Source organism: Sorex araneus, chromosome 5 (assembly GCF_027595985.1).
Source record: "Sorex araneus isolate mSorAra2 chromosome 5, mSorAra2.pri, whole genome shotgun sequence".
NCBI classification, from domain to species: domain Eukaryota; kingdom Metazoa; phylum Chordata; class Mammalia; order Eulipotyphla; family Soricidae; genus Sorex; species Sorex araneus.
In genome coordinates this window covers 26,678,990-26,694,786 of record NC_073306.1, presented here as the reverse complement: position 1 = coordinate 26,694,786, position 15,797 = coordinate 26,678,990, and the positions used below count along the sequence as shown (strand labels likewise).

The following is a 15,797-nucleotide window of genomic DNA, read 5'->3' as shown; positions in this document are numbered from 1 at the left end:
TTTCTAGAGAGGTAAAATTACAATATAAATCCCTTGAGTCTCTACACACAAATGTTTCTTTATTTTGTTCTTTACACCAAAATATAAAGAACTATAAACAAAAAATGTTAATAGAAAAAATGAATAAAAATATAATTTGAAAGACCAGCTATTCACATTTTGGTCATACCTGGATTAACTGCTACTTCTAGCTAACTTTCTGGGGTTTAGATAATGTAAGTAGTACTTTTAAAATAGGAGTGCATGATTATACACTTAAAAATACATTCTTTGGGGCTGGAGCGATAGCACAGTGGGTAGGGTGTTTGCCTTGCACTCGGCCGACCCGGGTTCGATCCCCAGCATCCCATATGGTCCCCTGAGCACCGCCAGGAGTAATTCCTGAGTGCAGAGCCAGGAGTAACCACTGTGCATCGCCAGGTGTGACCCATAAAGCAAAAAAAAAGAAAATACATTCTTTATGCGCTGACAAATTTAGAGAAACTTTTCTGAGAGAGAAAAACAGTAGAAAATACTAGTTGAAATAGGGTGAAAAACTCAAGAATATCCTTCCTACACACTGTCTTTTTGTTCATTAACTAAAAATGGAAATTAATATAAATTAAATTATATACAGATAATATAGCCAGTCAAGTAGACCAAAATAGAATTCTAAGGTGATTAGAGGGGAGGAACATTTCTAGAGAGAACTAAGGCTTAGGTGTGGAGATGACCATGAAATTCATGACAGAAAATCCATTGCAGGGCTTTGACTTTTGAAACAACATTGGCTTGTTTGTTGAGGAAAACTCCAGCTCATCTATAATTTACCATTTGAAGTAACGAATTTAAGTCTAACTACTGTACTCAGGATACTTAAGAAAAAAATGAAATGCAGATATTGATCACATCAAAAGCTTTCATTGAGAGGTTGAAACAGACACATGCATAATTTGTGCGGTTGACTTCGGTTGACTTCAGAGGCTTTCCTGCGTGTGAGAAATGGAACTGCAGGCCTTTTTGTATAAGTTCCTGTATATCCTGTCCATACTGTTCTCAAAGAGGGGACGGTGTATTTTTCCTTTGTAAGTAGCTGCCCTGTTGGGCCAATATTCACCATCATCCATTTGAGTGCCATGTAGCCGTTGATATGAGCTAGTATGGGGGGAGAAAAGGATACGAAAAATTAAAAACTGGTGAAACTAAATTAGAGGTAGTAGCCCATAAATAAAATATTTACTGAATATTTTATGAGCCAGCAATCTTCTGGGTTATAAGAAATAAAATGCAATACAATTTTCTGCTGCAAAGAGTGACACCTACATGCATGAAATAATCACAGAACAGTAAAATGTGCACTGTATAAGACAAAGGGTTTATTTTTGTTTGTTTGGGGGCTATGCTCAAAGGTTCGCAAGGCTTACTTCTGGGTCTGTTCTCAGAGATCACTCCTGGCTGGATTTAGGGAGCCATATATGACATCAGGGATCAAACCCTGGGTTGGCTTTCTGCAAGGCAACCTGCTATACTGTTGCTCTGGCCACATGGAGAGCTTTAAAAAATATTCAGAGAGAAATGAGAATAGCATAGTAGTAAGCAGAGCACAGATGGTGTGATATGGCCATTGTGTGTGTGTCTGACATCTAAAGTGAGGCAGACCTTCAACTGGATTCCAGTTCAATTCTTAGCAAAGGGACTCCTGAACAATTAATTATATTTTACTGCCGAGATTCCATTTCCTTAGCAATTTTTCTGTCCCATTGTTCATTGATTTGCTCAAGCGGGTACCAGTAACGTCTCCATTGTGAGACTTGTTGTTACTGTTTTTGGCATATCGAATACGCCACAGGTAGCTTGCCAGGCTTTGACATGCAGGCAGGATACTCTCAGTAGCTTGTCAGGCTTTCCAAGAGGGATGGAGGAATCGAACCTGGGTCAGCCACATGCAAGGCAAATGCCCTACCCGCTGTGCTATCTCTATAGCCCAATTTTTCTGTATTGTTTTAAAAATCAAACAGAATACAGAAAAAAGCATTTACACAGTTCTTGAAACATAAAAGTACACATAGAATTGGCTAAATACAGAGCACTATCAAGTGCTGTATGTATTTACCAATAAATGTTATAACCTTTGCAGTCGGTGACTCTGGAAACTGAGATTTGCCTAAAACTAACCAGTAAGTGACAGAATGATACCAGGTGCTTTTCTACTATGTATTTAATTGAGGAGCAATTAAATACAAACCACTTTTGGGAAATGGAAGACAAAGCGGAGGAGTCTGTGTTTGAAGTGATATGAATCTACTTTGATTCTAAGATTTTTGAGTAAGAGAGAACAGATATGAAATAGACCAGAACTAGGTTCATCATAAGAAGAAAGAATAAAAGGCAACTCTCTGAAAGCTTTATATGATCTTTTTGAAGATACAAAGTTAAAATTTTATTATAAAGAACATTCAATTTCATGGTTAACATGTTTCCTACAAATAAATTGCTAACTTTTTCAAAAGCTAATATTAAAATTTTATAAAAAATAAGTTTCCCACATCAGCATATGCAATACTTGTTATAGACCTCTCATGTTTGCGACAATAAAGTGTGTACAATATAATTGTATACTTGTTATATACCTCTCATGTTTGTGAGAATAAAGTGTGTACAATATAATTGTATTTATGGCCTATTAAACATGACAAATATCTTATTTATGTACTTAGAATCTATCTTAGAGCAAAAAGTTTCAATAGAAATTCTTGGGTCTTGTTTTATGAACTATATACAGTTAGTAAGCCTGTAGTAAACCAGAATATAATATGAGACTATAGATAAAAGGCACATAGAGGTCCATATTCTCATTATTAGAGCTTGATATAGTGTCAGGATGCAAAATAATGAGAAACTTATCACTCCCTTTAAAAAATTGTTTTGTTTCTTAAATAGGGAGTGTCCCATTGAATTATGATGTTACTTTTAAAATTTTTAATCACTGTGATGTATAATACTGTTAATGATGGGATTTCATGTATACAATATTCCAACATCACATCCTCCACCATAGGATCTTCTTGCCTCCACTTACAAATTACCTAAGGATCAAGAACAAAGACCAAGATAATATCTAGAACTGAGCAGTTTCAAATCTTAAATGTTGATAAGCTCTAAATCATACAATTAATTTTTAAAACCTAGTATGTATGCAGAGAAACACCTTGAGCAATTTACCTTAGGAAAAGGTTAACTCATCTGATACCTTAAGAATTTTCTATTTATAACCTTCCCATTTGAAAAAAAAAACACATCCTACCCTAGAATAGTCTTTAACCCAGAATTTCTCAGTCTTCAGACAAAATATAAAGTGATATAAATGGAAAAGAAGATAAGGTAGGTATGCTATATATAAGACTATTCTAAGAAATAACTGGAAAGTCATGGGAGTGATAAATAGCTTTTGCACTCATAAAACCTGAAAGTGATGATGCATATTCTATACTTTAAACATGTGATTTTAGTTAATATAATATTTTTTAAATAAATGAAATTCTTCCCATAATATTCTATAATATTGCTGTTATATCAAGCAAAAGTTTGACAAAATATTTAGAATAGTGTTCAAAATTTGATGTATGCTTCATAGATATTAACTGGAATTATAGGATAATGGATGCATGCATGCATACATGCATTTATACATGTGAAAAGAAAGTTTTCAGACATTTATAGGTCAGAATAGATGAGGTGTTAATTAAGCTTTAATTCTGAAAAGTCCTTTGCATCTTCAAATATACCATATAGCAATGTGTTATTAGAAAAATTTAAATATTATTGATAAATGACAGCAGTAATTCTCAAACTTTAATATGCATTTAAGTTATGGTGAGGGCTTATTAATACTCAAATTATTGCATCTCATCTCGAGTTATTATGAATAAGCCTATCTAAGGTGGATCCAAAAATTATAGATTTCTAACAAGTACCAGGGCAACACTGACGCTGATGATCTAGACTTTAAAAAGCACTGAATTAAACACATCAATTTTCCATAGAACTAAAAAGGGAAAATCTGTACACTGCCATTTATTTTCTTCTATTATTAGTAGAAACTATAATTTAATATTATAAAGAAGTCCATTTAAATGAATTTAAGACTGAGACTACTCATAGGTCACTTATTTCCCTTTACAGATTAATATATGGAAAGGAGCTACTAGCAACCAATAATGTCCAATAGCTCTCTAATTTACTTTGAGAGGTTGTCTCCCTTTTGATTCCTCTCTTGACTTTATCTAAAGATGTTAAGTACTGGGGCTAGAAGATTATACAGCAGGCACTATACTTGACTTGCATGCAGCTGACCTGGGTTCAATCCATATGGTTCCCTGAACTCAGGAGTGATCCCTGAGTGCAGAGCCAGAAGTAAGCCTTGAGCATGTCTCAATAAAAAATCTGTCTAATATTATAATCATGAAACAAGTAGAGCCTAACAATGTTATTTCAGCAATGTAATATTGTCAATAAAGAACCCAATTTTGTTATCTCACCCATTTTAAAATTTGAATTTGTGTCAGAAACCGTACCGGGCATTCAAATAAAAGAAAGCGTATGCATTCAAAGAGCATACATGTAACAAGAGAAGGCAAGACATACAGCAAAGCATCACTAATTATAAAACATTCAGTTCTCGTGTGTGTGTGTGTGTGTGTGTGTGTGTGTGTGTGTGTGTGTGTGTATAAAATTTAGGTGAGGAAGCGGCAAGGTGGTAAAGGCAATAATCTTTAACAGTCAGTTAAGGTTTTGAAATTTACTTCTGAAGATGTAGTAACATGAGCTTACTCCCCACTCCACCCCACCCCCCAATCAACAGGAAATCAACTTAGGAAAACAATAAGACATGGCACCAAAAACATAGGCAAGGCACCAAAACCAGTCTGGCATATTATGAAATATCTTCTGTATCTGCAGAAATGAGAAATAAAGTAAGACTACTAAGTGTCAAACATAATTTTAGCCTGGATGGAATAAGGAATCAACAATGGGAAATCACAGATAGGGAATTGGTTAAAGATTAAACTAAGATCTCTTTGACTTCATATGAATAGTTCTTAAAATATTTTATAGTTATTCTTGGGCATTACTAATGCAGGTTAAACTCAAAATTATTATTGTGTCCATAGACAACATTTCCCTCTTCGTTATTCTACTCTGAATTCCCTTAGCAGTAACAAGAACTACTACACTTAGAGAAAAAAAAAAAAAAGAACTACACTTAAAACTGATCTAATAGTCAACCTATTAACTTGAGGACGCTTAAGAATATTTTTTATGGTTAGTGGGCTCTATAAGATGGTGGTTGCCACGTGGGTGCCACTGTCGCTGCCCCTGCAGAAAGAAATGTCTGAGAGAGAAAAACCTTTCCCCTCCTGGGGCGGCATGGGGTTGCAGCTCAGTTCACAGTCTAGATGCATTTCTGTAAGAAGCCGCTGGGTGCCAAAAGTGGTTAGCAGGCATCCGGGATCAGTCTTTTAGGAGCAGAGGAGCCATTTTGTGTGCAGCCGCTCCGGATCTGTCTGGGCGGAGAGCGTGCCGGTAACACCCCCCATTCCGAGATCTCCTGTGCTCCAAGTCACTGCAAGCTCATACCTGTGGTTAGTGGGCTCTATAAGATAGCGGTTGCCACATGGGACCTGCTACCACCTCTGCCCCCGCAGAAAGAAACGGCCAAGAGAGAAAAGACTATGATCCCGGAGGCCTACTAACTTTTGGCACCCAGCGGCTTCTTACAGAAATGCATCTAGACTGTGAACTGAGCTACAAACCCATGCTGCCCTGGTAGGGGAAAGGTTTTTCTCTCTCGGTCATTTCTTTCGGCGACTTCTGGCAAATCTCTCTGGACTTAATTACTGATATCAGAAATCCAAAACTGTACGCCAACTCTCGTGAGCTCATATACTCTTCATTCTCAGCAATAGAAAACAAACTATCAAATGACGCCTTTTCAGCAGGTTTGATTGTTGGGGGAAAGTTCCAAATAATAATAGTGAGTTTTCTGTTGAAATATATTTTTTTTTGCTTTTTTGGGTCACACCCAGCGATGCTCAGGGGTTACTCCTGGCTTTGCACTCAGGAATTACTCCTGGCGGTGCTTGGGGGACCATATGGGATGCCGGGGATCGAACCTGGGTCAGCCGCATGCAAGGCAAACGCCCTACCTGCTGTGCTATCGCTCCGGCCCCTCTGTTGAAATATTGAATGTATTCAAAGAGAGAATAAAGTGAAGATCATTAGCCACACAGGTGGGGTGGGGAGGTGGGAGGGAGGCATACTGGGGTTGTTGTTGGTGGAACATGTGCACTGGTGGAGGGATGGGGGTTTCATCATTGTATGACTGAGACTTAAACCCGAAAGCTTTGTAACTTTTTTCATGGTGATTCAATAAAAAAAATAAAAATTAAAAAAGTATTTTCATGTCTTACTCCAAAGTAATAAACACATTTTATTCTTAAAGACAGTTTAACTAGGGACTGGAGCGATAGAACAACGGGTAGGGCATTTGCCTTGCATGTGGCCGACCCGGGTTCGATTCCCAGCATCCCATATGGTCCCCTGATATCAGAAATCCAAAACTGTACGCCAGGGGTAATTCCTGAGTGCAGAGCCAGGAGTAACCCCTGTTCATCGCTGGGTGTGACCCAAAAAGCAAAAAAAAAAAAATTCTGTTATATCGAATACACCACAGGGGAGCTTGTCAGGCTCTTCTGTGATCTTCCCTAGTACTACCAGGAGTAATCCCTGAGCAACACCTTGAACCCAAAACACACAACTGGAATGATTATTACAGCAGGTAGGGCTTGCACACGGCTGACTGAGGTTCAATTCTGGCATCCCATTATTCTTGTGGTCAGCAACTGGCACATGATAAGAGCCTCCAATCGTTGGGAAAAACGAGTAAGGAGAGGCTGCGAAAATCTCAGGGCTAGGATGAATGGAGATGTTACTGGCGCCCGCCTGAGCAAATCAATGAACAATGGGATGACAGTGATAGTGATATAAATTCTGAGCATAATGCCAGTAAATACTAATTATAGCTCCCAAGGTTAATTTGAGATTGCTAATAATAATCTTTTCTGTCATTATCATGTCAGAAGTCCATCAAATAGGATCTAGTTATAATTGCCTATTTAGCTATACACATGCTATAAATAACTCTAAAATGAAAGTTAAATTTAATATATTACTTTGTAAGAATTTATTTAAAAATTAGGTTACTCTGACAAGAACTACTAGACATAGAAACAGTTTTATTGCCTATTTAACATTCTTTCAGGATACTAGAAGTTGACTGTTGGACATATGATACTCTAAAGATACAGAGTGTCAATATTAAACAGTCTATTCTAATTTCCACGGTTATTTTTTAAAATATGAATCTAAAACTTTCCTTTTTCAAAAGTTTCTGATAAAACTTTTCTAGATACCTAAGCTACAAAGTTTATGATGTTATAAAGAACACAAAGTATGCAGAAACCCAACCAATGTATATTATTCTAGACAAAAGTGTAAAGAACAGAAAAACCAAATCTGAAATATTTAATGTAAAAATCTTAAATAATTCTGATAACTCAAGTTCTAACAAATTAAAACTAAAACTAAGTAACATTCTCACTTAAAAATATATTTTTAGGTTTATGTCTGATTTAGATTTTTTTCTGTCCGTTTATTAATATCAAAGACATCTTTTGGCTACTTATTACATCTAAGTACATTTTCTAACTAATCAGAGAGTTAACAACTGGGAAGTGATTGAAACTGTTGTGCCTAGTAATCAAAATTTACTATTTGATATTCTGTTACAAATAATTTTTGAAGAGCAGAAAAGTTTATTGGAAAGTAGTAGAGAGTGGAAAAGTAACTCCCCAAAAGGTATTCATATTGAGCATGTTTCTACTATTGGTAGCTTCAAAGCATGTGTAAACAAACAGAAAAGTAGTATATTACAAAATACACTACAGAGAGCTCAACTGGAGCGATAGCACAGTGGGTAGGACGTTTGCCTTGCTCGTGGCGGACCTGGGTTCGATTCCTCCATTCCTCTAGGAGAGTCCAGCAAGGTACTGAGAACATCCCACATGGCAGAGCCTGGCAAGCTACCCGTGACATATTCGATATGCCAAAAACAGTAACAACAAGTCTCACAATGGAAACGTTACTGGTGCCCACTCAGTCAAATCAATGAACAACAGGACGACAGTGCTACTACAGAGTAGCATAGATAGAATTTTTGAGTAGAGTTATGGAAGGGCAAAATTCTATAAACATAAATTTTATTTTTATTTTTGCTTTTTTTCTTTTAGTGGCTAATTCCCGTCTATAAAAGCATTATAGCATGCAGTTTCTAGTCAGGACTCATGTTCAAACATCATTGTAATGCCTGAAGTGCATAACGAAGCATAGAATTTTATTTTATTTAGAATTTTGGGGCTGCATTCAGTGGTCTTCAGGGGTCACTCCTGGCAGTGCTAAAAGGGACCATATGTAGTATCAGAGGTCAAGCAAGGGCCAGTCAACCACATGAAAGAAACACCTTAACTGCTGTACTATGTCTCCGTCCCTCAGTAGAGAATTTTAAGTTGTAATCTTAAGAACTTTTTAATATATGTAGAAGTCAATAAAAGAAGGAAAGAACATCAAAAGTACTCTTGTTCTAGGAATCGTAAAGCTTCAACACCAAGTGTTTAAAAATAGACACACAGACTATAAAGAGAGAAAGAAGTTTATATATAGTTTCCTCTAAAGAGCTCTCAAATTCCAAAATACTGAAAGTAGAGATTCAGTTATTAACTCCTTGTTTTATGAGATTGTTTCAGTGAGTTTCATTCTTAATGGTGATGACCAACATGAACATGACCAGAATGTGTGAGTCAGTGATGGCTGGAATATAAGTGCTCTAATTACCCATTCTTTTCTTCTTGCAGAAACCATTATCTCTCAGACTTTATGCTTGGTAGCTGCAAAGTACATCTAGATTGTAAGATTAAGTACTGATAGCTGAACATTTTTATTTTATTTTATTGGTAGTGCTGCTAGGGACTGAATCCAGTCCTTGTACATGCAAGGCAAGTGAACCACCACTAAACTACATCCCAGGGTCCTTGGGCTTATTTTTCTGATGAGAAAAACATTTGTTTATCTACTTGATGAGTCACTATGTGCCCCATTAATTCTTAATACATTCCTTTAATTCTTGGAAAACATCTGCTAAATATCCAACATTTGGGTCTCTTCAAAGAAGTTTCAGTAAATCCCTTTCTATGTGGATAGGTCACATTTTCCCATTTCTTTGCAGTTCCCATAATATTCTGTTGAAATGACTGAGTTTATGTAAAACAACAGCCTTATGCACACACATTATCTTCTAGATTACCAGAGATAAGTACAACTTCATCAAGGTCAATTTTGACTCACTTGTGCCTAAATCTCTGTTATCTGCTCCAACAACTAGCAGGCGAATGGATCTTCCTTTACCATTTGTCAGTACATCACTGCTTCTATTAGTTCCCCCTGCACATGGTTTTTCCCACACTCTGCTCTCTATAAAGCAAATCCTGTCCAGGGTCACAACTGTTGCTCTTTCAGCATGATTTCCCTAGTAGAATCTACCATGAAGCTATGAGGTGGGGTGGAGAAATAAAAGACTCCTATTACTCTTACTGTGGCTCTGTAGCTTGTGGTTCATATGTCTTTGGTCAGAGTTCTTACTGTTTTTACTCTGTTTTTGCCAATTTTGTTGTTATTTTTGAGGGAGAAGTTATACTGATGTCCATGCAGACTTCCTCTAAACTCATGCTGATGTGTGTCTCCAAAGGTTATATTAAACCAAGGTGCTAAGTGTTTTCTTAATTTTTGCTGATCACACTCTCAAGACAAGTGGATGTTTACTTTGAGAGTGTATTGTCTCACCTTGGAGAGGGAAAGTAGAATAGGAGTGACTCAACCCAGCATATCTTGTAATTTGAGAAAAAAATAATTTAGTATCTTATGGAATTAATATTTAAGACACTCTTACAAGAGATCTTGAAGGACTGACCACTCTTTTATTGACTCGAGTATGTATTTAAAAAAGTAACAAGGTTATAAAATAGTCACAAAATGTGTAAGCCAAACTTTTCTTAAACTCCAAAAACTCTTTATTTAAGAAGTATCAAACCAGCCCTATTAGATTAAAAAAAATTCTTGGTGAGCTAGAAAAGAACAAATACTGATAAATCTATAACAAGCTTTAAAGACTAGTGCTTTCCAAAATGCAGTACTTACAGTACTTGCATGAAAATCATTCATGATCATGTCTTAAAATGTTTAAATGTATTCTTTCTAAATAAAATGTATTCTTTCTTTCCATAAAAAAGAATTATACTCTGTAGCAGAAATCCTTATTTTTAAGAAGCAACCCGAAGGGTAGAGACATAATACAGTGGTTAAGGAGATTGCCCTGTAGACAGTTGACCTGAGTTCAGTTCCAGATACCACATGATCCCCTGAGCAATGTAGAGAGTGAGGCCCAAACACAAAGTCAGAAATAGCCCCAAAGTACTGCTGCGTGTAGCTCCTAACCCTCCCTGACAAGTAAGTAAATGAATAAATGCAACCTGAATATTATTATGCTCACAAAAGTTTGAAAGCCACTTTATTCACTATTATTGTTCAGTCAAATTATAATTATATTGACTAGGAACTTAAACTTGAGATGCTAATCCATAAAATAGATATCTAGGGGACAGTGTAATAAATGATAAAAAATTTTTCTTTCTTGGATCTTCCTTTATTTTTCCCTGCTTGGAAAAAAATTTTTTAAACATTTGTAAGTTATATATTATTTGCTTTGCCTTGATGAGAGACCCTGGGCACCTCTAGGTTAAGTGGATGTGATTTTAGGAAAGGAGTTAACAATTATACTTTATGTAAGTCTCCAAAAGGAGAAGTTCTTACATGTTCACAGGATGCTGAACTTATTAGTACTCCAGTACTTAGTTTACTGGAGATTTGAGCCCAAAGCTCCAAGAAGCAATAAATCTAGAGCTTTTTCTTTATTTTCTCTTAGGTTGCTCTCCAGGAAACTTATGTGAAAACCCATACAGTAATAGTTGGATAACAAACATCAAAAGATTCAAATAATCTTTAATGTATTATCTCAAAATTATACTTACATTCTAATGGTACATTTTTTTTGACTGTTTCATTTTATTTATTTATTTTTTTTCCAGGGGTGGTTAGAGTTTTAATTCAAAATTTCAATATACAAATGGAGAGAAGAAATGGTGAATACAAATAAATGTTCTATAAAATTTTTCTAATGGTACATTTTATTAAAAATGACACGGAACTTAAAAAATATCTTTATAGAATTTTGTTGTAAAAAAATTCCAAACAAGGGGGCCGGAGTGATAGTTTAGAAGGTAAAGAATTTGCCTGGCATGTGGCTGACTTGGCTGACCCCTGATATCCCATATGGTTCCCCTGAGCATCGCCAGAAATAATTCCTAAGTATAGAGCCAGGAATAACCCCTGAGCATTGTCAGGTGGAACTCACCACAAAAAAATTCTAAGTAAAGATTTCATTATCAGTAACATTTGCAAAATTTCTCTTCTGTTACTAACAAAGAATTACCCGTGACCTAAAGTTCTGGGAGATGTTATCTGGATTTAAATAAACATATCCTAAAACAAGCACTGGGTATATGGATTTGCAGAGCATACAAATACACTATATTTTTTTTTTTTGCTTTTTGGGCACACCTGGCGATGCTCAGGGGTTATTCCTGGCTTTGCACTCAGTAATCGCTCAGGCAGGAGATCATGTGGGATGCTGGGAATCGAACCCGGGTCGGCCGCGTGCAAGGCAATCGCCCTACCCGCTGTGCTATTGCTCCAGCCCCCACAAATACACTATTAAAAGTTGGATGAGGAGCTGGAGCGATAGTACAGTGGGTAGGGCATTTGTCTTGCACACGGCTGACCCAGGCTCAATTCCCTGCATCCCGTATGGTTCCCCCAAGCACAACCAAGAGTAATTTTTGAGTGCAGAGCCAGGAGTAACCCCTGAGCATCACTGCCTGTGACCCAAAAAAACCAAAGGGAAAAAAATGTTGGATGAAAAGTACCATCAAACTCTACGCATTTTCATTAATACTTTGCAGCTATAAAATTTTAAACTACACTAACAGGATTTTTCATAGTTAATATTACATAATTATTAAAATAATTATTAATCTGAATTTAAATTCCCTATAACTCCATCTTTAAAAATCAGGTTCTTTTTTTTATGAGTTCTCTATACACAGCACTAGTAAGTTTATACCTATACTCAGGGTCACTGTCATAAGCACAGTCTCTATACAAAAGGCCTCTTTTCAGTTCCAATTCATCTTCTTTATCTAGGTCTCTCTCATCCTGAAAAAAACAAAATATATTTATTAACTATCTTTATAATTATGACATACAAGTATAGAGGGCAATTTGTAGGAATATAGACACACAAGTAAAGTTTTTGGTAAACATAATAACCTTACACCTGAAGGAAATAGAAAAGAACCTTATTGGAACTTTGGTGGTGATTGTGGTGGGACAACCTATATTTTGAAGAGGCATAAAACCATTTCCCTAAAATCTATAGTCTTATACACCAACATTACTTCAATTAAAACTTTTTTAGAGGATATAACAAACAGAACCAAAGCCAGCAGAAGGAAGTAAATAATAAAATGAGGTCAAATACAAATGAAATGAAAACAAAAAACATATACAAAAGACAAATTAATTAAGAGCCGATTAATTGAAAGGATCCATAGAATGGATAAATCTCACATTACACTCATATAGAACAAAGAAAAAACACCAATAATAACAAAGAAATTAAACAGGCAATGTTTCAACTGAATAATTTTTTAAAGGATCATTAAGAAATGACTGTGAACACCCATATGCAAACAAATTGGACAACAAAGGAAAATTGAAAAAACAGCTAGAGATAGTACAGGGGGCTGCCTGATATGGAGTTGACCCTGATTAGAATCCCTGGTACTACATATAGTTTCCTGAGTACTGCCAGAGGTCACACCTAAATCAAAGTAAAAAATAGCCCCTGAGTATCACCAATGTGGCCCAATAACTCCCCCAGAGGAAAGAAATGAACAATTATTCAGAATCATTTAGAGGAAAGAAATGAACAATTATTCAGAGTCATTTAGAGGAAAGGAAAATTATGAAAATAACTTTTTACAATTTTAATAAGATAAAATATGAGGAAATAAAATTAATAAAGGAGGTAAAAGTCTTATACATTAAAAACTCTGGGTTTGACTTTACTAGATATGGTTAAAAAATTAGAAGCTACAAAGAAATGGAAGGCCATCTCATGTTCATGGATTTAAAGTTATTAAAATGCCCTTAGCTGATACAACATACAAATTCATTAGTACCAATTAAAGAACCAATCAAATAGTACATATCAAAGTACTAATGAATGCCATTTTAAAATACAATTAAAAAATACTCATGGAACCATGAGATTCCCAAATAGTCAAAATAACTCTCAAAGAAATTAAAAGGAAATGCATTATGCTCTCTGACTTCAATCAACATAACCAACCAATAGTAGCTTAAAAAATTAAGAAATATTACAAAAACTGTACATAGACCAAGGAAATAGAGAACCCAAAGGAAATTCACACATACACAGGCACCCAATTTGTGACAAAGAAGTCAAGATCACATATTAAAAAAAGCAAAGGCTCTTCAATTCAAACATAACTTTTTTGTTTGAATTTTTTTTTTCAAGATTCTGTGGTCAGCTTACAATAATGTTAAAATATTGTTATGATAAAATAATGATTTCCCATGCATATGATTCCAACACCATACCCATCACCAATAAACCCACTTCCCTTCCTCCCCAGTACCTCAACACCCCTCATCCTAACATACCCCATTTCTACGAACTCAATTGTATTAATTATATCAATTCTTCTCTGATGCTGCCTTTGGGCCTTTTTTGTTACCATGTTATGTTAATCCCACATATGAGAGAATCATTCTGTATCTATTCATTTCCTTCTGACTGATTTCACATAGCATGATATCCTCTAGTTCCATTCATGTTGCTGAGAATTGCATGATTTTGTTCTTTCTTAGAACTGCATAGTATTCCATTGGTATATATACCCAAAACTTCTTGACCCACTCATCCATAGTTGGGTATTTCGGTTGTTTCCACATCTTAGCTATTGTACTAAGTGTAATAATGAACTTAAGTGTGCATATTATCCTTTCAAATTAATGTTTTTTTGTGTTTTGGGAGAATCCAGGAAGAGGTACTGCTTAGTTGCACAGTAGTTCTATTCTTATTGATTTCCACAGAGACTGAACCAGACAACATTCTCACCAATAGGGGATGAGGGTTACTTTCTCACCACAACCCTGCCAACACTGGCTGTTTCTAGACTTTGATTATGTGTCATTCTCAAGGGTATATCTCACTGTTGTTTTGATTTGCATTTCCTTAAGTATGAGTGACGGTGAGCACTTTCTCATAAGCTTGTTGGCCATCTGTATGTCTTTTTTGGGGAAGTGTTTGTTCATCTCACTCTATTAGTGGATGAGGGTTCAATATATGTGGAGAAAACCATACTATCACATACAAAAGAGAACACTAGACAACATTTAAAAGTCATACATGAAAACTGGCTCAATTGATGGATAAAAAAAATTGTATATTAGACCCCAAACCACAACATAAGTAGAAAAAACAATAGGTGAAATGCTCCAGGATTTCAAAATCAGTAATGCATTTGGAGATTTAACATTATTAGCACATGAAACAAAAGCATTCAGAATAACATGTGACTACAACAAACTAAAACTTTTTACATCAGAAAAAGAAACAATCAAACCCCATCCCCTAAAAAAATGTCAACCTAGCAATCAGGAAAAATTATTTGTACATCATACATCTGACAAGAGGTTGATATCCAAAATACATAAAGAAATCATACAACTTTAACAAAAAAAATGTTTATATCACATTATTAAGGAAATGCAAATTTAAACCACAATGAGTTATCACTTCATACCAATGAGAAAGGTTTGTATCAAAAAGCTTAGAAATAAAAACAAGTGTAGTAGTAGTTGAGAATATCGAAGAAAGGAGCCCTGAAAATGCCATTCATCACAGTCTCTATGGAAAATAGTATGAAGAAAAATATTTATATATCACGTGATTCAGTGATGGCACACCTAGGCACTAATCTGACATTTTCATTTGAAGGTCAACTTACTCTAGTCTACCCTGTATCCTCTCTCCTATGCATCCAAGTTCTGCTTGCATTTCTTTATACTAAAAGGAGTTCAAGTTGTGTTTTATATAATACAATAGGATACTATGCATCCTAAAAAAGATCAGAATCATACAATTCTTAGCAACTGGACAGAACTAGAGGATATTATGCTGAGTGAAGTTAGTCTGAAGGAAAAGAAAGATAAAGAATGATCTCTCTTACATGTAGGACTTAAAGATACACATGGTATCAACAAAGGTCCAAAGGCAGCATAACAGAACTGATGCACACACTTCAATTGGTAGAAGGGCGAGTTGAGAAGAAGGGCACTAGGGCTTTTGAGGGAGTGAAATGGGCATATTGGTGGTGGGTGTGGTACTGGACTTATGTGCATGGGAAACCATTACTGACAATACTGTAAACCACATAATATTAATAAAAATACAAATAAATACTTTAGACTAGTTATAATTTTTACATATTGCATATTTTATA

At 35.5% G+C, this 15,797-nt stretch overlaps 1 protein-coding gene across 1 annotated transcript in view; it reads right to left on the bottom strand.

Annotated features, from left to right (window-relative positions):
- Window positions 1-889: 889 nt before the first annotated feature.
- The window catches only part of SPATA6 (spermatogenesis associated 6), a 94,337-nt gene continuing 79,429 nt past the window's right edge, over window positions 890-15,797 (bottom strand). Inside the window, exon 13 of the mRNA XM_055138391.1 lies at window positions 890-1,134. Within this exon, the coding sequence (XP_054994366.1) occupies window positions 890-1,134 (245 nt within the window). The remainder of the gene's footprint in view (window positions 1,135-15,797) is intronic.